The 22,353-nt window shown below is 34.7% G+C and overlaps 6 protein-coding genes across 10 annotated transcripts in view; 4 read left to right on the forward strand and 2 right to left on the reverse strand.

The window, feature by feature from the left end:
- Positions 1–905, reverse strand: part of LOC105175736 (piriformospora indica-insensitive protein 2-like) — a gene marked incomplete in the record, with an annotated part of 2,214 nt that extends 1,309 nt beyond the window's left edge. Inside the window, 1 exon segment of the mRNA XM_011098287.2 lies at positions 1–905. Coding sequence (XP_011096589.1) covers positions 1–392 — 392 coding nt within the window.
- Positions 2,459–3,541, forward strand: LOC105175927 (probable ATP-dependent RNA helicase ddx56). Its single transcript, XM_011098575.2, has one exon. The coding sequence runs from the start codon at positions 2,532–2,534 to the stop codon at positions 3,414–3,416; it is 885 nt and encodes a 294-aa protein (XP_011096877.1). The 5' UTR covers positions 2,459–2,531; the 3' UTR covers positions 3,417–3,541.
- LOC105175737 (protease Do-like 5, chloroplastic) lies at positions 4,429–7,518 on the forward strand. The gene is made up of 8 exons (XM_011098288.2): positions 4,429–4,822; positions 5,447–5,593; positions 5,787–5,849; positions 5,991–6,080; positions 6,290–6,412; positions 6,636–6,723; positions 6,917–6,991; positions 7,142–7,518. Exons 1-8 carry the CDS (start codon positions 4,577–4,579, stop codon positions 7,246–7,248), a joined length of 939 nt encoding a protein of 312 aa, XP_011096590.1. The 5' UTR covers positions 4,429–4,576; the 3' UTR covers positions 7,249–7,518.
- On the reverse strand, positions 8,032–10,325 carry LOC105175738. Of its 2 annotated transcripts, XM_011098289.2 has the most exons (3): positions 10,142–10,325; positions 9,621–9,681; positions 8,032–8,539 (listed from the first exon to the last, which is right to left on the reverse strand). In XM_011098289.2, exon 3 carries the CDS (start codon positions 8,519–8,521, stop codon positions 8,165–8,167), a length of 357 nt encoding a protein of 118 aa, XP_011096591.1. In that variant the 5' UTR covers positions 8,522–8,539; positions 9,621–9,681; positions 10,142–10,325; the 3' UTR covers positions 8,032–8,164. The 2 variants fall into 2 exon arrangements, with proteins under 2 accessions (XP_011096591.1, XP_011096592.1); XM_011098290.2 differs by lacking the exon at positions 9,621–9,681.
- LOC105175739 (KH domain-containing protein At4g18375) lies at positions 12,986–21,075 on the forward strand. 4 transcript variants are annotated; one of them, XM_011098291.2, is made up of 8 exons: positions 12,986–13,124; positions 13,704–14,326; positions 14,530–15,024; positions 15,709–15,948; positions 16,028–16,291; positions 16,957–17,012; positions 17,101–17,197; positions 17,858–21,075. In XM_011098291.2, exons 2-8 carry the CDS (start codon positions 13,727–13,729, stop codon positions 17,987–17,989), a joined length of 1,884 nt encoding a protein of 627 aa, XP_011096593.1. In that variant the 5' UTR covers positions 12,986–13,124; positions 13,704–13,726; the 3' UTR covers positions 17,990–21,075. The 4 variants fall into 4 exon arrangements, with proteins under 4 accessions (XP_011096593.1, XP_011096596.1, XP_011096595.1 ...); XM_011098294.2 differs by having other exon boundaries at positions 16,961–17,012; XM_011098293.2 differs by having other exon boundaries at positions 13,113–13,159.
- The window catches only part of LOC105175741 (ornithine aminotransferase, mitochondrial), a 5,708-nt gene continuing 5,171 nt past the window's right edge, over positions 21,817–22,353 (forward strand). The window contains exon 1 of the mRNA XM_011098295.2: positions 21,817–22,347. Within this exon, the coding sequence (XP_011096597.1) occupies positions 22,218–22,347 (130 nt within the window). The 5' untranslated portion in view covers positions 21,817–22,217. The remainder of the gene's footprint in view (positions 22,348–22,353) is intronic.

The raw sequence follows: 22,353 nt of genomic DNA on the forward strand, positions 1-22,353 counted from the left end.
CTCAAGGAAACTGGTGATTCGGTGAAACAATTTATCAAAGAAAGAGTTTTGAGGTAAGGCAATTTGAGGAGAGATTCTGAGATTTTAGCAGAGGTTTTGCAAGGTGGGGTAATAATATCTGGGCCAACATGAATCTTGGTGACATGAAAGATGAAAGTTTCTTCCAGAAGCTCACACTCCACACCCGGCCATGGAGTTTCAGTACATGGTTGGGGATGCATCTGGGCCCATGTCGGATCTTCCAAAAGAGAGCCCATCACCTCAAAAAGCCCAAATAGTTCCTCTTCTTCCATATCCACTCCATCACCAGCTCCAGCAGTATCAGAACACATCACTCCATTAGCTGCCAAAAACACAAGAAAACCCACAAGAACAAGAGACAGAAAAGCCATTGAGAGAAGAGGAACAAAATCTTCACACTCAAAGTTTGGTACATAAAATTGTGAAAGAACGAGATGCTTTATAAATCACAACATCTATCCGTTTCCAAAGTACAAGTACAGCTATATGAATATGAATATGATGTACAATTATGGGTTTGGCATGCACATGCAGCCTTATGTCAGTGATAAGGCTGCATGGAAAGTTATGGAAACCCTACGCTGTGCGCTTTGTTTGCCATATTAGGAACTATAAGTGTGATGGGATGCAAATGGATGAGACGGGTTGGGACTTGGGAGGGGAGCTACAGTTGACATACAAGGAAAGTAATTTGTCAGGACAGTCAAAATTTAACATTGTCATTCAAACACTGTGTTGTAATTTGATGGGACATGCCTCTGCATCCTCCCACACCACTTCTCATGACACCGACATCTCCCGCGCCTTTGCTGTTGCTTTAGACAACCCATATATGCTTGAAAAGCGGGCTTTCCTGATTCATAGCCCTTGGGCCGTTATCTATCCCTGTCCGAATTTTGGGGCTAAGCCCAAGAACATCGACCACGACCATAGTTAACATCTCTGTCCTTTATAGTAATTTCAAGTCTTCCTTTAATGTTTTTTTATAAAATAATTATTGCTTGGAGTTTTCTTACTGAGTCGAGTTTGCCTAAACATGGTTATGAAATAAACAACAGATCATTAGCTAATCTAACCACGCAACATAATCCAATTTATAAATAGACAACTGCCACATACCCACCCTCATACTTTATGTTGTCCCCCTTACCCAAATATTAAAACGCGACAATTCCCTACAATTTAGCGCAAATCTTGAATTTTCACTAAAAACAAAGACTACGAAATTATAATGTACACTTAAATTATTGCTACAAGTTAAAAAGATGTCCACATTATGAGAGTTCATAATCAATATTTTAACGATGAGATGGCTGACGTTGATTGAAATGTGGTATATATATCTCACAAACATCATACGTGGAAGAAACCCAACCAGCTATGTGGTATGATTGCGGCGCCACATCATCGAGATTTTTCTCCTAAAATAAATTCATACCAACACACCTGTTAGACCATAAATTTAGAATAAATAGGAAGTGAGGTCCACATTCATTATAATTAAATTAAATTATGTGCATAATAAGATGAGGATGTTTGCGCAGACTTTTTGATGATTGCCTCATTTACAAACGCTTAATTCGTGGACTTTAATAGCTGAAGCGATAAAGATTGAGCGACAACTTCGGCATTGGTTGCATAATCATGATAAATGTAATCTTAAATAACTTGATTGATTTAAGAAAATTTTTAATTGGTTTTAATTTGATTGAAATTTTAATTATAAATTATATTATATTTTTATTAGAAATAATATATATTATGCGCTAATATAATTTTTTAAAGATAAAGTAAATAATATAATTTTTATATATAACAAAAAAAAATGTAATAGAAAATTTTGAACTATATAGTACGAGCTGTTCAATCAATATTCAAGTATATATAGCTGGCTTTTTGGAGAGGAACATATATCACTACAAAAAAAAATTAGTGATTAAATGAATTAAATGATCCTTTTAATTGTAATTAGAAAAAATTAGTGGCAAGCTAATTATTTATTTAGTTGTCACTAAAAATAATTAGTGCGCGTGCAAATTAAGTGATAACTTAATAATAATAGTTACCTATTGTTACTGTATTTATGTTGTCATTGTAAATCCATCATTAAATTATTTATAGTGCCAACATTATGTATATTTTTTTGTCAATAATAGTTCTATAGTGGTAAGAGCAAAATAATTGTTACTTAATATATATTTTTGACAACAAATTTAAATTGTTAAGTAATATCTTATCAGTAATATTATATTTTATTAGGGTGTATGCCAAAGTTGTAGGCATTTTAAATTCCATAAAGGCATGAGGAAAAATCTGGAAAAACTAGGGTTAAGAACGTAATCTGAGTAACTCAATTATTAGCCAACTTTGCTCTCAAGTCCCTTTCCATGGAGATCCCCTATAAATACTCCTCTTCATGTACACCAACTCCACCAACCACCTTCATAAATCCCAACTCCTTCGCTTCATCACTATACATTTCAATTCGAAACCTCCCCCGCACTCCAAAAATGGCCATGCACTTTCTCAATTACACAGACCGGAATTCCCTCAATTACCAGAAATTCAAAAAGAATAATCCCAAGACCAATTCCAATATCCCCAAGTCCCTCTGCCCGTTCCTGTTATCTATTTTTGTTTACATTTTCGTGTTCTATGCCTTCAATCTCTCACCCTCAACCCTTTTCTGTACTACCAAATTCTGGTTTATTATGTGCAACACCCTCGTTCTCATCATTGCAACTGATTTTGGTGCCTTCTCCTCCTCAAAAGAAAATGATTTTTACGGCGAATATTATGTGAAAAACATTAATGTAAGAGCAAAGAGTTGTAGTACTGTTCCCTCTTTCCAGAGGCAATACATGAAAATTGATGAGAAAACAATGCCAAAAGATCAAATTGATGAAGAAGAAGAACCAGATGGAAAGATCATAGACATGGTAGCTGCTGATGATCATGTTAAGAATCAAGAATCCCTGGAAAATAAACCTGAAATTTCTGTAACCAATGAAAGAGATGATGATCAGGCAGAAAACCAGAATAACGACAAGTTCGAGAAAAACAAGGTCCAAGTACTGGTTAATGTGAGTTCTCTTGATGAAGTTAAAAATATTGGAGCCCGTGAAGTAAAGAAAAGGAAAGTTAAATGTGTTCGAAGCAATTCAGAGAAAGCAATATTGATGGCGGCGGTGGCGGCAGAAAGTGAGGAGAAAATGACGCCTCTGCAGAGGACATTGTCTGAGAGAGGCGAGGAGCCGGCGAGGTCTGAAGAAGACGAGTTTTCGAGCATGTCTGCTGAAGAACTAAACAGAAGAGTAGAGGAGTTTATTCGAAGATTCAACAGGCAGATTAGGCTTCAAGCAGCCAGGAACCAACAAATCCCTCGGATCATTTAGACAAGAGTTGCTCGTCATCACCATTTGTCTTGATCTTGTCTCCCCCTTGTGTTGTTTCCTGCATATGTGGCTCATGGCTTCCAGATCGTTGATAATTGCAGAGATTCTCTATATTTTTTTCGATTCATAGTTCTACTTAATTAACTAGCAATCATTTAAAACGTCGAAAAACCTAAAATAAAAATGAGCATTAACGTGATTAACTCTATTCGGATTCTGCTAATGGGCTTAAACTTAAAAGACCCGTATTACAGAACACCCAAAAAATCTCTATGCATGTATTGAAGCTGAGTACTGGAAGGTCTCTGTGTAATCTCTTACTGCTCTCAAGAAATAATGTGTGGAGAGAAGGCCGTAGAGTATTAAAATCAGTCCAAAAGACAAGCAAATAAGCCCAATCAAGATTATTTGGTTTCTAGAGTTCTCGGATCTGAGCTGAGGCCCAACATTCATATAAAAAGAAAAATCACCATAGCGTTTGGACTTGTGTTAATTTTGAGTGTTTCTTTTTGGTATTTTGGATAGAGATAAATAAGTATATTGGAGATAGATGGTATGTTTGGATTTGTATTTTGAGTTAATTTAAAATATTTTAAAATAAGTGGTGTAGGTTTGATGTTAGAATTTAGGAGATAAAAATCATTGTCCATTGTCAAATCATATCTCTTTTATATATATTTTTATATATAATTATATATATATATATAAATATTATATGTTTAATATTGTATTTTTTAAGAGACAAAAATTATTATTTATTGTCAAATCATTTCTATTTTATATTATATATAAATATATATAGAAAAAATTGAAAAATAAAAAAATACACAGATAAAATGTGAAAAATACAAAACAATATTGAATGTATTTTGTTTTGTCACGACAAATGACCTAACATGAAACCAAACATAGTGCACTAGTCTTGGTTTCATTTACAAGCTACTGAATAAGAATGTTTGGAGGCTGAATTTTAGTAAACATCTGTATAAAAGATTCCGTCTATTTGGTCTTGAAATAAAATGACAAGAAAAAGAAAAACACGGACATCTTGGCTGAAGTTGAAAACTCTTCTGGAAGCGCATAGTGTCTCTTCAGACACGTGCCTAAAGGCTCAGGTTCTTATCTCCTATTAAAGAAGCTGAAGAATCGAAGTACCAGTCATGGCGAAGTTGGGTTTTCTTATGTGTATGCCATCCCCACTCCCACCCCATCAAAATCGTCCACCTTCAAATTCAGACAACACCTTTTGTTTAACAAGACGACAATCTTTTATCTTTACCTCTTCTTTGCTGTCCTCTTTTTTGCTTATGCGTCAAAACCCAAATCTTTCCTCTTTTCCATCTGCCATTGCCCAAGAACTGGATGAACTTGATCAAGACGAAACTAGAGCCGTTAAAATCTTCCAGGTGTACGGTTAATAATTGTAATTTACATGTTTATCGTCTGTTTACTGTTAATTACAGTTTTACTTGTCATGAAGAAGAAGAAGAAGAAAGTCGCATTCTCTTAAAGAAACATCTTTTAACTTTGAAAGCATAGATTATATAATCTTGGAAAGAATTCTGGATAATGCGTTGTCCCTTGGGATTTCTTCACTCTTTTCTTGATTGTCTTTATTTCAAGAACGTGAGGTGGTATTAATTTATCCTTGTACGGCACAGAAGTAATCCAGAGCGAACACAAGAACTTCGATTTGACTCAAAAACAAAAGTATTGCTATTTTTCCTCTTTGATATGATTAATGCAATGGGGGGAGAATTTACAACTTCCCATATAGTTCTTAATCTGCTTCTGTGAGTATCATAAGTTTGAAATCATCTAGTCCAACGGTTCTTGATCTATTTATATTAGTCAAAAGAGTTGTAAATTGAAATAATACTGGTAGAATCCTATATTTTAATTTTGTTTTTTGTTCACCGAACTTGATAGATGTTGACTTCTCGTTTTCATTTCAACTTGGTATTCTCTCTGTCAACTGAAGTTGTGAACTAGTTCTTCTCCTTCTCACTAAAGTTTGCTTTAAATTGTAGGAAACTTCATCCTGTGTTGTTTTCATCAAGGACCTTGAATTAACTAAAACAACAAAGAGCACTTCTGAAGTTGGGCTAGCTGAGGAAGAGAACGCAAAAGTGGAAGGGACTGGTTCTGGTTTTGTCTGGGATAAGTTTGGTCACATTGTGGGTTCTTATCATTTTTGTCCTAATATTTCAACTCGACATTACAACATATGCATGTTTTGATTTGTCTTTATCCTCTTTATACATTCCTTTTAATCTTATACCACTTTTCTTTTCCAAAATTTTATCATTCAACTTCTTATTGTCCAGAGTAGTAATCATTTTGTCTTAAACCAATCATTTATTTCAACAGGTAACTAACTATCATGTAGTATCCAAATTGGCGACAGATAGAAGTGGCTTACAACGTTGTAAGGTTCTATTTATGTGTTTTTTATTACACTACCTTGTAATCTTGTACTTTGTGTCTCAACGGAGTGTCAGCAGTAATTCTTCAGTTCATTTAACATTTTCTTTTCATCACATAAGAATGTTTTTTATTTGTACGCTTTTCCAGGTATCTTTAGTTGATTCTGCAGGCAACAACTTTACTAGAGAAGGCATTCTCATTGGTTTTGATCCAGACTATGACCTGGCTGTTCTTAAGGTGCTAATTACCAAATGAGACTAGATATCTTTAGGCATCAATTTTAGTTATACATTTGAGACGAATAAGGATTTGTACAAGTAATTTGTCCTGGAGGTATAAAATTTAGCAGTTAAAGGTAAAAGGTGTTTACGTAGTTACAACCAATTATTGCTATTGCAAGCAGTATTAACTCTCAACATATAATCGTACCGAATTCCTGTTGGCAGGTTGATGCGGTAGGAAATGAGTTAAACCCAGCAACTATCGGCACATCTCATGAATTACAAGTTGGGCAGAGCTGCTTCGCAATTGGAAATCCATATGGATTTGAGAACACTCTAACTACAGGGGTAATTTTGTGAGAAATGTGAAGTCGGTTGTATTTTGATCGGAACATTTAATTAATACTCAAGGCACTTTTACTGGCGCGGATTCAGAGATAACTGAATCGACTGAGGACGGGAACTTAAATTTCTTGTTTACTTGGCACCTACTGGACCTGCAGAAGAGACATTGTTTAAGGGGTCCAAATTTCATTGATGGCTTTGTTATGACTTAATTCAGCTATTGCAGGTTATCAGTGGATTAGGCAGAGAGATACCGTCTCCAAATGGAAGGGCCATTCGAGGAGCAATCCAAACTGATGCTGCTATTAACGCTGGTAATTCTCGAATTTCTTGAAGATTCATGTGACTTTCTGGTGGAAATTTTGCAAGTAGAACCATGGTTCTGGCATGAAAAACTACTGATATTCTGATGATGCTTAACGGCACTGGTTGTTTTCCTATTTCTAACTTGGATAATCTGTTGTGGTGCACCAAATCTTCAGTTCTGATGCATATATCTCATTGCAGGGAATTCAGGTGGACCGCTAATTGATTCATATGGCCATGTTATTGGAGTCAATACAGCAACATTCACTCGCAAAGGTGAAAATTATCTTTTGTACTTGCTACATGATTGATTTTTTCTTTTTTTATATAAGAAACAAATTTTATTTGGGAAGTATATGAATGATAATAATTTGCCCCTGTATTTAATCAAATCGGAATGAACATAATTTTGGAACCATAATGCAGGTAGTGGAATATCCTCTGGGGTGAATTTTGCAATCCCAATTGACACAGCTGTCCGCATTGTGCCTTACCTTATTGTGTATGGAACTCCATATACTGACCGTTATTGAAAGCCATTTGCTCCCTGTTACTATCAACTTCCAGCTAAGTGGCTTCCAGAGATGATAATGTGCTGTGTAAATGTTACAGGCATGCAGTGGAAGACATCGATAATTTTTACTTTTCTTGTTCTCCGGCTTCTGTTTTATGGGTACGGAGAGGGAGGAGAGTTATCCATGTTCATTAATGACCGAATCCTGCATGAGCTGCTCCTTGTGCAAGTATGTGGATTAATATGGTTTATATCCGTATAATCTTGAGCCCGGCAGTTTAATACTTCATTCATACTGAAAGTGTAATTATCAAAGCAAGTTGTGTGTGTAGGTGAATTTTAGCCAGAAATGAATACATGAACAAAAAAGAAAATTAGTTTATTGGCCATTTATGAGTTGTGCCGATGGCTTAATGCCTCAGTATGTTCAAACACCTTACCATTTCTTGTGTATTTCATGCATTTTGTGAAATCGGGATTAACCCTGGAAAATCTCTTTGATAACATTTTCTAGGGGAAGATTGCCCACACTCTTCCTTAAATTATTATACATACAGATCATTTGCTAAATGTTTTTCTTTTACTACAAACTTCTTTTCTTCTTACATATTATAAAAGTTAATGTGCATACGTGAATATTCCAACAGCTGTATATTAATATAAATTATGCATATTTAAATCATTATAGCCATTGACGACATACATATATACATATTTCATTCTTTCTAAAGATATGCTCAGACACAAGTAAGAAATTAAGAACATTGCCGAAGAATCAGATTTGGATGTGTATGCCATCGGATGTTACTGAAACAAGAAAAGAACTTACTGTAAAGCAGAAAAGTTTATCAAAGAAGCTTGAATTCATAGCTAAGTACATCGCATTAATTCACATGGAACTACTGGATAAAATCCTCTTATCTGGAGCAGGTTTGTTACTTTTGCTCCTTGAGGGATAGAAGAGACATGTGTTCTTCAATGGAGCAATCCACATGACAAGAAGTTCGACAAGAGAAAGGGATAAGAATGAGACCGACACCCCTATGTTCCATTGGGGACGGAGAAGATCGTCTGGTGCTTCGATACTCCAGTGCATCTTGAAGAATAATGTTCCCTTGCTTATCCATGCAATAAAATATTCCTACAAAGAACCTTCCGTCCTTGATTCCAACCAGCATTCGACGATGTATCAGTTTCTTTGCTTGGGTAACATATTTGGAGGTTGTTTGTTTTGAAACATCAGAGCTTTCCACCTGATTCGAAGATGTTCCTGCTTCCGGTGCACTGTTCATCACTGCTGTTGATGAAACCTGACAAATCCAACATCAAGTGGAAGGTGCATAACAACATTCTTGAAAGTATATTCTGAAAAAGAATTTTATTCCCAGGAAAAGGTTGTGAAATAAGATAATCTTCAGTTTCAACTATTAACAAAACATAGCCATTAGAGTCTAAATGCATAACTCAGCTGTAAGAAGTGACTAAGAACTTGTTGATAATAGGACTCAGGAGTTCAATTCATCCCAGTGCTATAGCAGTTTCCACATCATTTAAATACTGGAAGAAGAAAAGGGGTGGTCCTACAATTCCTCCAAACAATACAGAATGGCAACAACCTTATAATTCTACTGTGGACTTTCCAAGTGCCCAGTACAGTTTTTGTTACCAAGAATGAATACCGCTGTCTATCATTACTAAACATGCATTTGCAAGGCATATTCATTTGCCTTAACTTACTTGTTTTACATAGTAGACTCACGTGTCATGGTAAAAACACTGGATTAAAAGATTGACCCAGCTTAAGCTGCTGGATAGTCGTAGGTAATGTTTTCTTGCACATAAACAGAAAATCTGTTACTCTTGCATCCTTAAAATAAACTAGAAACGGTTACACGGAAAACTTCCAAGCATCCAGCATAGTCTTAATATTCATAAATTAGGAAACAACAATTCCAACTAAGAGCAAAGACGTTCACAATAATACTCTATCAATCAAATGGAATGTCGGCAAGCATGTAATTTTCTCTTTTGCCCAATAACAAAGTATTAAGAGTACCACTAGGGGTGGCAACAAGTCAATCTCGAACTCGAGCTCGATTTGTCCACCTCGAGCTCGAGCCCGATTTGTCCACCTCGAGCTCGAGCCAATGAATTAAACAAGAATCCAACAACAAGAATTAAACAAATAAAGAATTAAACAAATCAATGTGCCCCTGAATCCAATTAGTATGATAATAGAACTTTAATCTTACATGTAAACTGCTACAACAGTCATGAACTTTCACCCTTTCTTCAACTTGTTTTGGTTATAGAAAATAGAAGATACTAAAAACACACCCAAACCCAAGAAAAAGAAGAATAAGTAAAATGCAACAGAGAAAGAAGGATTACCTGGAAGTCGTACTCGTTGCCGACTTGCCGTCCTTGTTGCCGTGAATTTGGGGCTAGGGTTCTAAGAGTTGGGTTTGGGGAAGAAATGAGAGAGGAGAAAGAATGGAGATAGAAAGAGAAAGAGAGAAAGAAAAAGGAAGAAGAAACGAGAAAATGAGAGAGAAAGACGTTCACAATAATACTCTATCAATCAAATGGAATATCGGCAAGCATGTAATTTTCTCTTTTGCCTGATAACGAAGTATTACGAGTACCACCTTCGATTCTTGAGGAAACAAACTACATTTTTTTATTCTTATTTTTAAATTTTCGTTTTGCACCTGAATAAATTGCATTATGAGGGAAACTCTTCAATCCCCATGGATGGAGGGTATCTAGGGGCAATGGAAATTCAGCAGCTAAACTACAAAACGGGAGGAGTCTGCGAAAATTTGTCTCAGACTCTCGAGGACATCAATATTCCAATTTAGGGCAAAATTAATATTACAGCGAATATACACTTGAATTCAAGGATAACTCACCCGATTAATCTCACCAGAAAGCAGTTCAAACTAGTCGAAGATTTCAACCTTCAATGGCTTCTCAAACGAACAAGCAGTTTTCACTGAATCGCCAGACAAGCCGTCAATTCGGCTTCTGTGTATACGGTCTGTTTGGGCCTCCGAAAGTTGAGCGGTTACGTTTACTTTTTTGTTTTAGTCTTAATTTCGAAATTGAAAGTGGGTTGGAACCCATTTAATTCGGACCTATTTAAACTCAAACCAATTTAAGATTAATATGTTTGTTTTCATTTTTAAATTATTTTCAAGACAAGTTAAAATATATTTAATGTTTGTCATCATTCAAAAATATCTTATTTAGATATTTTTAACTGTTTTAGCATAAATACATATATATATATACACACATATATACATATTTATATAAAAAACACATGATTTGACAATAAAAATAGTAATTTGTCTCCCAAAACACAACATGAAACATATAACACTTATTTTAAATTATCTTCAAAAACAAATAAAAAAATACATACTATCTCTAGCACACAATTATTTATTTTTATTTTTCTCTCTCTATCTCCATAAAACACTCAGAAAACGAATCCAAACATTATGTAAGTTTTTGCCAGAGTTTTGAAAAAGTGCTTTTTTATTTTTTATTTTAAAAAAAATATTTTTAAAATATTTAAAATGTCGATTTCATTTTTAATCTATCAAAAAGAATACTTTTAAGTCAAAAGCTATAAACATTAAGGTCTGCATTCGTTTTTTTGTAAATAAACTTAATATCATTTTAACTATTTTACTCTCATTATAATAATTTTAATTTAGCTATGATTCATTAAAAAAATATAATTTTTTCAATAATGCAAGTTTAATTATTGTGCTCATCAATAGTTGTATTATTCAATATGAGCATTATTAAATTAAACAATTATTTTTTATTAATGTTTTGAAACACATAAATACGAGATCTACAGATTGAAATAAAATTTATTATTTTTTTGTGTGAAAAATATTTATTATTGACAAACAACAAGTGCAAGTATATGCAAATATGATATCTTTTTATGACACAAGGCAAGATGGTATTTAATAAATTAAGTTTGTTTGAAAGTAATTTTTTCTTAAAAACTATTCAATTTAGGTTTTATCAAATTTTTTTATATATAAATACTATCTATTTTTTATTTTGCTACAAATTTTAACTTTTTCTATAAAAATTACTTCCAAAAAATAAAATTTTTTCGCAAACGCTCTCTAAGTGCTTTGAGGAAAGTATTAAAAAAAAGTGGACAATTACACCGTCCTCCCATAAAGTTTGGTGTAAGTATGCGTATACTCGACGCGGTTTGAAAAATTAAATTAGTATCTTTTATGTTTGATTTCGTTCAATAAATAATTTCAATCGTTAGTCAAATTTCAACTAACTTGCTAATATTATAATATATATATATTTATTTAATTTGTAATTAGTTAGTAATAAGTTAATTGATGGTAAATGTTAATTTTTTATTTACTTTTTTGCTAATATTAGTAAACTTCATTAATATTGACTAACAAATTGATGTATTTATTGAACAAAAATATTTTTTTTAAAAATAATAAATAAATTTTTTAAATTATATAAAATTTATGTATAATTACACACGCCACCACGAGATGGCATTGTATGATTCCTAAAGAATTGGTAAATTTCAAGAATTGTATGTCAAACAACATGACCAAATATTTAAATCTTATGATAAAATGTGGCAGCAACTCGAAGATATGTGAATAATTAAGTCTAACCACCATAATCAAATTTATTTTCATTTACCATCCTCTTTTATTTTCCTATGCTCCTTTTTTTTTATGATTGTCTTGCCATATTTATCTTTTCATTCTTATAGGCTTTCTCTTTTTTATTTACTACCTCACTCTACCAGCATTCGATGTTATTTTATTATTGCTATTAAGATTATTTATATTTAAACCTCTACTAAAAATATAAAATTACACTTTAAAAAAAAATCTATGTTTACATTCCTTCTTAACATTCATAAGTAGAAAAAATTATATAAATTTTCAATTTTATCCCTCATTAAACGTTTGCATATAACCATTTGTACTTATAAGGAAAAAAATATAATTATATTAACCCAACTCCATATATATATATATATTACATTTATCATTTGATAAATATGAAAGTATATATAGGTGTTGGATAAGGAACAAAATTAAAAATTTATATATATATATATTACATTTATCATTTTATAAATATGAAAGTATATATAGGTGTTGGATAAGGAACAAAATTAAAAAATTATATATATTCTTGGCTTACATCAACATTTTTATAGTTTCAGAACTAATTTGGAAAAAAGTATAATCTTACATTTTTAAAGAGGGTATAAGTGTAATTAACCTTTGTTATCTATACTTCTATACTATATATTAAGAGTATATTTGATTAGGGTGAAAAGTGAGAATATAAAATAAGTGGAAGTAAAAATAAAAGTATAAAAGATAATTTCTTATTTGGTTAGGGAAAAAAGATGGAGATAAAGTAAAATTCGATGTATATAAAATTTCTACGGAGTCCAGTTTTGTTTTCGTTCAAAATTCGGCAAAAAAATTAAAATATACGCCAAAAAAACAAAAAATATAGCTTTATATCTCCCTTATTTTTTATATGCTTTTTTTCTTCCTTTTTTTTCCCCCTCACCCAATAACTTCTATATTTTCTCCTCTATTTATAAGTGGTAAAATTATTTTTTTCAAATAATTTTATTTCTATAATTTTTTTTTTTAAAATTATTTATTTTTTATCATAATTATATTATATTGTTATTATCTCTACAACAAATTTGCGAAGTCCAACTCGTTATTATAATCATTCCCATAGAATCGCTTTATTTAACATAACGTATCCGACCAATTAGTACAGTAGTATGCTGTATCTTTTGTATGCATATGCTTCCTTAATTCGATTTTAGGGGATTACTTCCATCAGGTATACTTCTTGATTTAGGGTTTTGCATCGGCCAGGTCTCATCACTTCGCGTATTTTCATTTCTTGGTTCTTCTTCTTATTCTTCTTGATTTTTGGAATAAAGAGTCTCGTTGCTTAAATTGGTTGTTTTTTTCTTAACATGTAGTGATTCTTAATTGTTGTTTGCTTCCATGTTCTTCAATTATTCGCCCGCATCAGTTCAACGTTTCTTGAGATTCTTGATTTTTGTTCGCCCGCGTAATTGTGTGCAATTTCTCTTTTTTCTTGATTTATTTTTTTCTCTGACTCTCTCTTAAAGAACGCATTCGGGTTTCTGTTATGAGAAAGAGTTTTGGATGCAATAATCCTTTTTTATTATATTCTTTGTCAAAGCTATATGATGAGCAATATTCTGGTCCTTTGCTTTTAAAGATTTTTGGTTGGTAGTAGAATTCTGGAGGGAGAAAAAGTGAAGATCAATAATCAAGTATTTCATTCAATACTCATGTGAGCGTCGGTGTATATTTTATGTTTATCTACATGGTTTTGTTGGAGTTGTTAGTACTTAATTTTGATTCGAGCAATTATTATTGTGTTCAGAGGTAAGACTAGTGTAGTCTGCAATGGGTGAAAGTGGGAAGCGTCCTCGTTCACATAGGGATGATGCAGATGGGAAGAACCAGAAAAGGAGAACTGATTGGGAAAGAGACAGAGATGAAAAGGGAAATGATGAACTAGTAGTCTACAGAATTCTGTGTCCTGATGGTGTTATTGGGAGTGTGATTGGCAAGAATGGAAAAGTAATAAATTCAATTCGACAAGAATCGAGAGCAAAGGTCAAGGTGGTGGACCCATTTCCGGGGGCTAAAGATAGAGTCATCACAATTTATTGCTATGTACGTGAAAAGGAAGATGTTGAGGTCGATGAGGAATTCAATGATAACGAACCTCTTTGTCCTGCACAAGATGCACTCCTGAAGGTGCATGCAGCAATTGCCAATGCTGTTGCTGTACTTGGAGAATCTGACAGAAAGAAGAAAGATAAAGATAAGGAGGAATGCCAGCTTCTCGTTCCATCTAGCCAGTCTGCTAATATCATTGGGAAATCTGGTGCAACTATTAAGAAACTAAGAAGCAAGACAAGAACAAACATTAAGGTTACTGCCAAGGATGCCAGTGATCCGGCTCACGCTTGCGCCTTGGAGTTTGACAATATTGTTCTGGTTAGTTATCTTTTTGGTGCACGCCAATTCAGTTCAAGCTCGAATACCAAATAGTAATTCCAAAACTCTGAAGGATCTATTTTGAAGCATTCCTATTCTGTTTCTATATCATTATTTATTTCCTTTTATGTGATTAGATATGGTAACCATTACCAATGCAGCCTGTGTTATTATTTGATAATGTCTTCTTAAACCTCTGATAGATCTCTGGTGAGTCAGATGCAGTTAAGAAAGCACTTTATGCAATTGCTGCGATCATGTACAAGTTTACGCCAAAGGAAAGTATTCCTCTTGAGACTACTATACCTGAAGCACCGCCAAGTATCATCATTCCATCAGATGTTCCCATATACCCTGCCACCGGACTTTATCCAAGTGTAGATCCTATTAACCCTGCTAGACCAGTGCCTTCCATTTTAGGTCCTTCACATGCACCAGATATCCCTGGTTATGCTGATGCCGGGACTACATGGCCAGTGTATTCATCTGCTCTTCCTGTGGTTTCTGGTTATGGCGGTGCATCACGTGCCGAGGAGTTATTTATAAAATTGTTGTGCCCATCTAACAAGATTGGCCGTGTTATTGGCAAAGGTGGAAGTTCCATTAGAAGCATAAGGCAAGATAGTGGTGCTCGTGTTGAGGTTGAGGACCCCAAATCTAATCACAATGAGTGTGTCATCACTGTGATCTCAACAGAGGTAGTTCAGATATCTTGTGGATATAGTTATGGAGGCAATACTTCTTTCCGGATTACGTTTTTTTATTCATATTATGATTAGATCACTTCACAACTTATACACTCATATGATGATTAGATAACTTTGTAACTTATACACTCATATTATGATTAGATAACTTCACAATTTATACACATGTATATAACTTGCACCTGGTTATCAGGATGCGATGCATGAATTTATGGATTCTGAATCATGTATTATAACAAGGACATGAATGCTAGTTTTATCTCGCACATGTTTAAAGAAACAATCTGTTGAAGGTGATAACTGTTTGGCAGAACTCTGTAAGATCTTGATCATCCGTTGCAACTTCTTTTATCTATTTCTTTAAGAAAGAGTTTTTGATGTATGCTTTAGCCGCCCTCTTTAGGCTGGCATCTAGAAGTTCAGGGAAATGAACACTTGTTAACCAGATGGACTGCACCATTATCTTGTTGAAAGCAACTACCTCTAATTTTTGTCGTGGACCTTCCAAATAATTCATAGAACAGATGTGGACCCTTTTTCTCCCTTCATGATGCACATAATAGTCATTCAGTGACCTGCTTTACATTTTCTGCACGTATCAATTTGTTGATTTTGTGTAGTCTTTTTTTGATTTGTCTCCCATTGTATTACCTGGTACTGCGTTTGTTTTGGCAGTCATCAGATGATCTGAAATCCATGGCGGTTGAAGCTGTGCTATTGTTACAAGCAAAGATAAATGATGATGATGACGACACTGTAACAATGCGGCTCCTTGTTCCTTCAAAGGTTATTGGTTGTATCATTGGGAAAAGTGGTTCTATCATCAATGAGATCCGCAAAAGAACTAAAGCAGATATACGAATTTCCAAAGGCGAAAAGCCTAAGTGTGCTAATGAAAACGATGAACTTGTTGAGGTCTCTACATTTGATTTGTGTTATCGTAGTTATTTGACAATATTTTGTATTGGATTAATGCAAAATTTATGTTGTGTAGATTTTTGGACAAGTTGGTAGTGTCAGAGATGCACTTATTCAGATTGTTTTGAGGCTCCGAGATGATGTCTTAAAGGATAGAGAAGACATCCTTAGTTCTTCTGCTGGTGTTGAGCCATTATACGCCGGTGGTGGTTCTCTTCCAATGTCATCAGTTTTGTGCAGTGTGTCATCTGGTGCTGCTTTGGGTTATGATCAAAGGGTGGATACTGGAAGTGGGTTGGGATTGCTTTCTTCCAGTGGATATGGATATGGGTCCTTATCGGTATGCATCTATCTCGAATATACTGATTGCTATGTTCTTCAGACATGCTTACTTGAAAATGGAAAAGAAACTAATGAAGATAGAGAATTATGCAGCTCTCTTGATTGGCATCTTTTTTCTGGTCTTTAACAAACTAGCTGCATTATCATTTATATTACTTTAATGTGAAGCAAGCAATTGGTTTTTGTACTGTGTCAACTGCTCGAGCAAATTAGTGATTTATCTCATTAGTGGTTTTGCCATTTTGCTGTTGGGAGATAATAAGTTCAATTCTTGATAATTTGAAAACTAGTTAAAAACATGAGAGCATTGTCCTGATGTAAAGATTTTATATAATCTTGTTAATTGGGGCTGCCTAAGAAAAAATATAAACAAAGAGGAAGAGTTGTTTTTATTCGGATTGATTTAGGAGAATGTTATTATGGCATATGTGTCTATTATGCTGCAACAGCCATCTGCTTTGGTAGTAACAGTTGCGAATTTCTTTTGCCTTTTTGCCTTTTAAGGTCGTTGAAGATAATTAAGAAACTATTTTTGATAGTTTTAATGCAATCCTACATGTGCTTGCAACTGCAAAATTCTGTTTTTATTTATCGCTTTTATTTTTTAACTTCATTGCCGTTGGTCCATCACCTTTTTCCCTAACTTGTGGTTCCTCTGTGAAGATAGGAGACAATGGCTATGGATCATTATCTTCTCATTCATCATCACTGCATGCAGGGTTAGTATAATGTGTCTTAAATTTATTACTCTGAACTTATTTCCTTCTTCCTGAAAGTATGTATATGATTTATGGCCTTTTAAATCAGGTTGCCTCCACCATCTACTCTGGAAATGGTTATCCCTGCACATGCAGTTGGAAAAGTCATGGGAAAAGGTGGCACAAATATTGACAATATCCGTAAGGTAATTGTTATTTTGACACAAGAAAAATTAGAGAACTTGAGATTTTCCTCTTTTTGTTGGTTTTAGTACTAGAAAGGAAAGTATATATGTGTCCTATGAGGTTTCAGGCTTCTTGATTGTGCGTTCTTTCATAATAAATCTTCTTGTTGCTCCCCGCCATACCTCCCCGCCAACAATGACTGAAACAAGAGAAACTAGTCTTTTGATCCACAATTTAGCATTATATATATATTTTTTCTTTTCATTTCTCTTCTATGCTATTCTTCTACAGCACACACATTTCAGTTACGTTGCCTGCATTGGTTGAGATGCCAAAAGCTACCCCTATTCTCTATTCTGTGATCAACAGCTTGGTAAACTTGCCAATTAGAATTTATCCTTCTAGGCTTGGGCTGTCTTGAAATGCTAGTGGTTGGTGATTACCTGAACTTGACATTTTTAGTGGTAGTTCCTCTAGTTGCTTTCTTCCGAGGAACATTTCTGAAATTGCAAACTTTGAAAATGATTGGACTCTGCTTGGAGTAAATGCATTTCCCTGTCTCAATGATGTTCGTGTTCCCCTATTTGTGTGACGGGGCTATCATTTTCTGTGTGAAATTTGCATTTGATGTTTGTCATGGTTATCACATTTTATTTTTGGATGCTTTCATTCTCTTCCAGATTTCTGGAGCAGCCATCGAGATTTCAGATTCCAAATCCTCCCGAGGCGATCGTGTGGCTTTGATATCAGGGACCACTGAGCAGAAGCGTGCTGCTGAAAACTTGATTCAGGCATTCATTATGGCCACTTAAGTTATGGGAATAGTTGACTCTGTTGAAGTCGGGACTAGCTCGCAGGGTTTCATAATTGTTACTTCATCCTTGCCCTTTAGGTTCCTTCAAGGAGATTAATTTAGTTCTTAAGCCTGGTGAACTCTCTCCTCCTCTATAGGAAATCTTATGAAGATGCTTCTGAAAGCTGATTGCATGCTCAGTTTTCAGGAGGTACTGCATCTTGTTGTGCTGCAAGATAAAGATACATTCATCTGCAGCATCATCATCAGTTCATAGGAGAGTTTCTTTCCTTCCGTAGTACTGATCAGATTCTCTTCTGCAAATCTATGCCCGAGATTGCTTTTCGCTCATGATTTGATGTTAAGTTGTTTTTCAAAATCATAATACATGAATCCTCTATATTTTCCTTCTTGTTTTCTGCTGCTTCTTCTGTCTAGCTGATGTGCCCTTGGTCAAGGTCTATTCCTTGTATGCCTGTTCCTCTCTCTTAATATGTACAGAAGTAAGTTCAGAACAAGATCTCTCCTAGTAGAATGCATGTGCTTCTGATAGTATCTCCCCCCCAATATGAATGCTCTTGCGTGATAAGTATCTATCTCAGCGATGACCTTTGCAATTTGGACTGCCCATTTGTTGAATGACTTGCAAGGATTTCCTTGTTAGTTATTGTTAATTAATCTAACTTAATGTCCCTTATTTTTTGTACTTTTATGACCATCTCCAATATCTTTCCTCAAATCCTATACAAATTATTTTCACACCCTATTCTGCCTTGTAAGAATTAGAACCAAGGTTATATTGCTCTTAATTATCAGGATCAGCTACCTGTAGCTTTCATCTAGTTCCTCAGTTTACTGTAATATGAGTATCACTTAATCCGACCTTCAGCCACTGGGAATGGGATGGTTAATATAATGACTCTATGTAACATCAGGTATGCTCAACACCACCCTCGTTTTCTGCTGCTCTGTGTGGATTTCTGATTCCATTTGGCTTCAACAGATCAAAGTGAATGCAGCTGTTGGTTCATGTGTATTTAGCAGTAGATGAAACTAATTCCTCTTTATAACTAATAGGAGGGTGCTCGTGGATTGAGTAGCTGATGAAATTACTTCTATTTAAACTAATGGAACAGTTTCCCTCTCCCAATTTGTATCTCTTCATTAGAGATGGCAATGCATCCGGATTCTGGCTCACCAGGTCCAGGATTTTGGTATTTTGGACCCATCTCGAACCTGATCTCTTTAATATTTCTTATATTTTCTTATCAGATATATATGTACTTGTATGATGTATGTTTATGCATGTATTAAAAAATGTGTGCATCTAATTTATACTCACATATAACACATAAAAATAATACTTTTATGAATAAATAATGATATAGAATAGTTTGTACATTTAATGTATATAAAAGTAACAAATATTTTGAGATTTTTTATATTTTAAAGCCTGAAATATACACATATATATGAAAAAGTTAGTTGTTTCTCATAACATTATATCATATTCAGGAACTAGAAAGTTAAGATAGTATTATGTTAATAAGTATACTTTTAAATATTCTAAAAAATATTATTAATTGGGTCTAGAGGGTCTAACCTACCTACCAGGTCTCAGGTTGGGGGAGGGGGGGAGTGGTTCTCGGCTTTTGGCCCGTCCAAACCTGGTCTATTGCCATCTCAGCTCTGAAGTAAAATTTATAAAGATGAAGGATTCAATTACTTTGGCTTCTTCCAAGATTTATACCTTCTTGTTGTGTTCTTTCGTCAGTTTGCTGCATGATCTGTCGCCAGCAAGTTCATGAGGTTGAGTCTATTTTAACTCAAAACAAAAGGAAAATCTCTTCTCCCTATTAGTTTCCCCATAACGATAACAAGCAATGCCATATCATCTGCCGGTGTTCTAACCTTAATGATTTTTACTATTACCATTTTCTGCTTTTTAGTAGGCTTCGAATCCATTTTGTGCATGCTTGAGCTTACTTTCCACTGATCCACAATGTGTGGAAGTGGTCTCTGCTCAATTATCAGCCGTCTGTCATTATGTGCAGTATTGGTCTGACAGCTCTGCTTTGAATAACAAAGCAGTTTTGCTGTGTTCTGAATCAGAATAGATCTTGAATCTTAATATCCGTCTGCTGTACATGTGTATGCTTTGCTTTAATCCTCATATTGCTGGCAGCAATCCAGTTCTTTTCTTCTATTATGTTTCCCTCTTTGTTTTTGTTTCTTTTTTTGGGTTTCTTTCCTTAGCACTTTAGTCTCTTTTTCTTCGGGGTGGGGGGGAAGGGGTTATGTTGGTGGCAGGTGGGGCGAGGGCGACGGGAAAAGGGTATGATTTAGTGAGCATGCAGATTAGATTAGATTCTCTTGATTTATCCAGAATGGATCCAGTCAGAAAGGATATATGTGGTTTTTCTGTCAGGATATTATTTATAAAGCCAATTGAGGTCCTGATTTTCTTTTCTTCTCAGTGTGGCATTAACTCGGGATGAGTGTAGATGGTATTTTGCTATATCAGCTCAGCTAGAATATCTAGTTTTCAAGCTGGTGTATGCCGTTTTATTGTCTTTCTCACTCGTGATTAAGTTGCATCGTTGTTTATGCATAAGTTCGCTTCCGCCCTCCATTTGACTTTCTTAACTTGAAATACCTCCTGGTAGTCCTTGTTGGATGTGTCTGGAGTGGATGGAAAGTGCTTTATAGTTTGTGGATTGGGTGGCATTAACGTCCTTTCGTCATGAATGTGTAGTCTCCTCCAGTTTTAGGACGGACCTCAAGCCTGTGGAGTTGTAGCAGATAGGGTATGTTAGTGGAGATTGATGCAGTTATCTTATTGAAAAGAGCTTCTTTGGAGGCCGTAATAGTATGTCCTAGATTTTGTTTTGACAGCAGATGTGGGAGGTTAGCATGTCGCTCTATCTTCAGGATTGTTGATTGATCTCAAGTAATTTTCAATGTATTCTGTAATTGTGGTTTCTCGTGTGATAGTTATAGCAGGATCTTGGCTGATGATTTCAGGTGTTTTCTCTATGAAAGTATTGATGGAAACACATGGATATATTACCTGTAAAAAAGTAAATATATTGCATTTTCTTCCCATTCTTTTGTCTATATATGCTGCAGTTAAAAGTATCTAGTTTATTCTTTTCGGGAGCAGAGTACACAATCTTTTCTGACTAGTTATCCTCACGCCGATAACATTTAACGCCTTCATTTTTTTGTCAGACTTATTGACGATTCAACAAATCTGAGAAATACTCAGGTCATAATGAATCAGTGCTGCTTGGTTGTTTTTTGGTTGCCAACTCTTGAACGAGCACACAAGCACGCACTAGACCATTTTTATTATTACTGGTGTTGCGAGTTTATATTCATATTACTGCTCTTAACACATGAAGGAAGGTCATATTTGCATCAGCTTATTTATTCCAAAATCAACTGCCATGGTTGTACTAGAGTGCTGAAGGGATAATAGAGAGAAGAAGAAAGCATTATCTGGTAAACTGAATTCAGGCAGTGCTCCATTTCTTGAGCAAAGAAATAGAAACAGACCAAGATTACATGGAATTATGTCCTGAATTACTTGGAAAAGGGTGTGCATATCCAATAAATTTGTAAAGTAATTATGATTTAAGTTGCTAATACGATTAAAGAAGAGAAGGAAAAAAAATTAGGAAGTGCAATGAGATAATTGAAAGAATAAGAAAAATATGGGAATAATTGGGTAGAAATATACTAATGATTAATTTGATCTACCAAATTTGTGAGACAACAATAATAAATCTCAGTATTAAATGGTAGAAAGGAGAGTAGGAGAAGGTACCAATTTCGTTACGAAGTATTCGAGTCCCGCGGCTAACCCCGTCTCAGTCTGGGGGTCCGTTATCCGTTGCGGCTTCTCCTGTTTAACTCGGGATTGGGATCATTGGGAAGTGTAATTTTGCGCCAGCATTCACACTTCTGATTCACAATAATAAACTCTTAGCCACTTTCCTCATAGATAAATAACTGCCACCCCGCGAGCGCCACGACCCAAATAATATGTCCAAGATTTTCTTTCTTGAGATGCTGGTGTGCTACTTTCCTTTTAGATAAACTGCCAGGCAGCGGGCGCCAGAGGAGCCTAACAAATTGTTCCAAGATTTTCTTGAAATATTACAGTAGTTGAGGGAGTGAGAAGATTTGTAGTTTATTGATTCAAGAATCGTATTTATTGTCGTCTGTTGTAATACTATAACTTCATGGCATCCAAGAAATCTTTACACCGTTTCTTGACCGGAGTTTGGAGGGGAAGACAGATCAGGAGCTTTGGCGCGTTACCAGAAGGCAGCGCTTCTTCAGAATCTTCTCAACACCTCATCAACTTGGAGTATCAGT

Source organism: Sesamum indicum, linkage group LG12 (assembly GCF_000512975.1).
Source record: "Sesamum indicum cultivar Zhongzhi No. 13 linkage group LG12, S_indicum_v1.0, whole genome shotgun sequence".
NCBI classification, from domain to species: Eukaryota; Viridiplantae; Streptophyta; class Magnoliopsida; order Lamiales; family Pedaliaceae; genus Sesamum; species Sesamum indicum.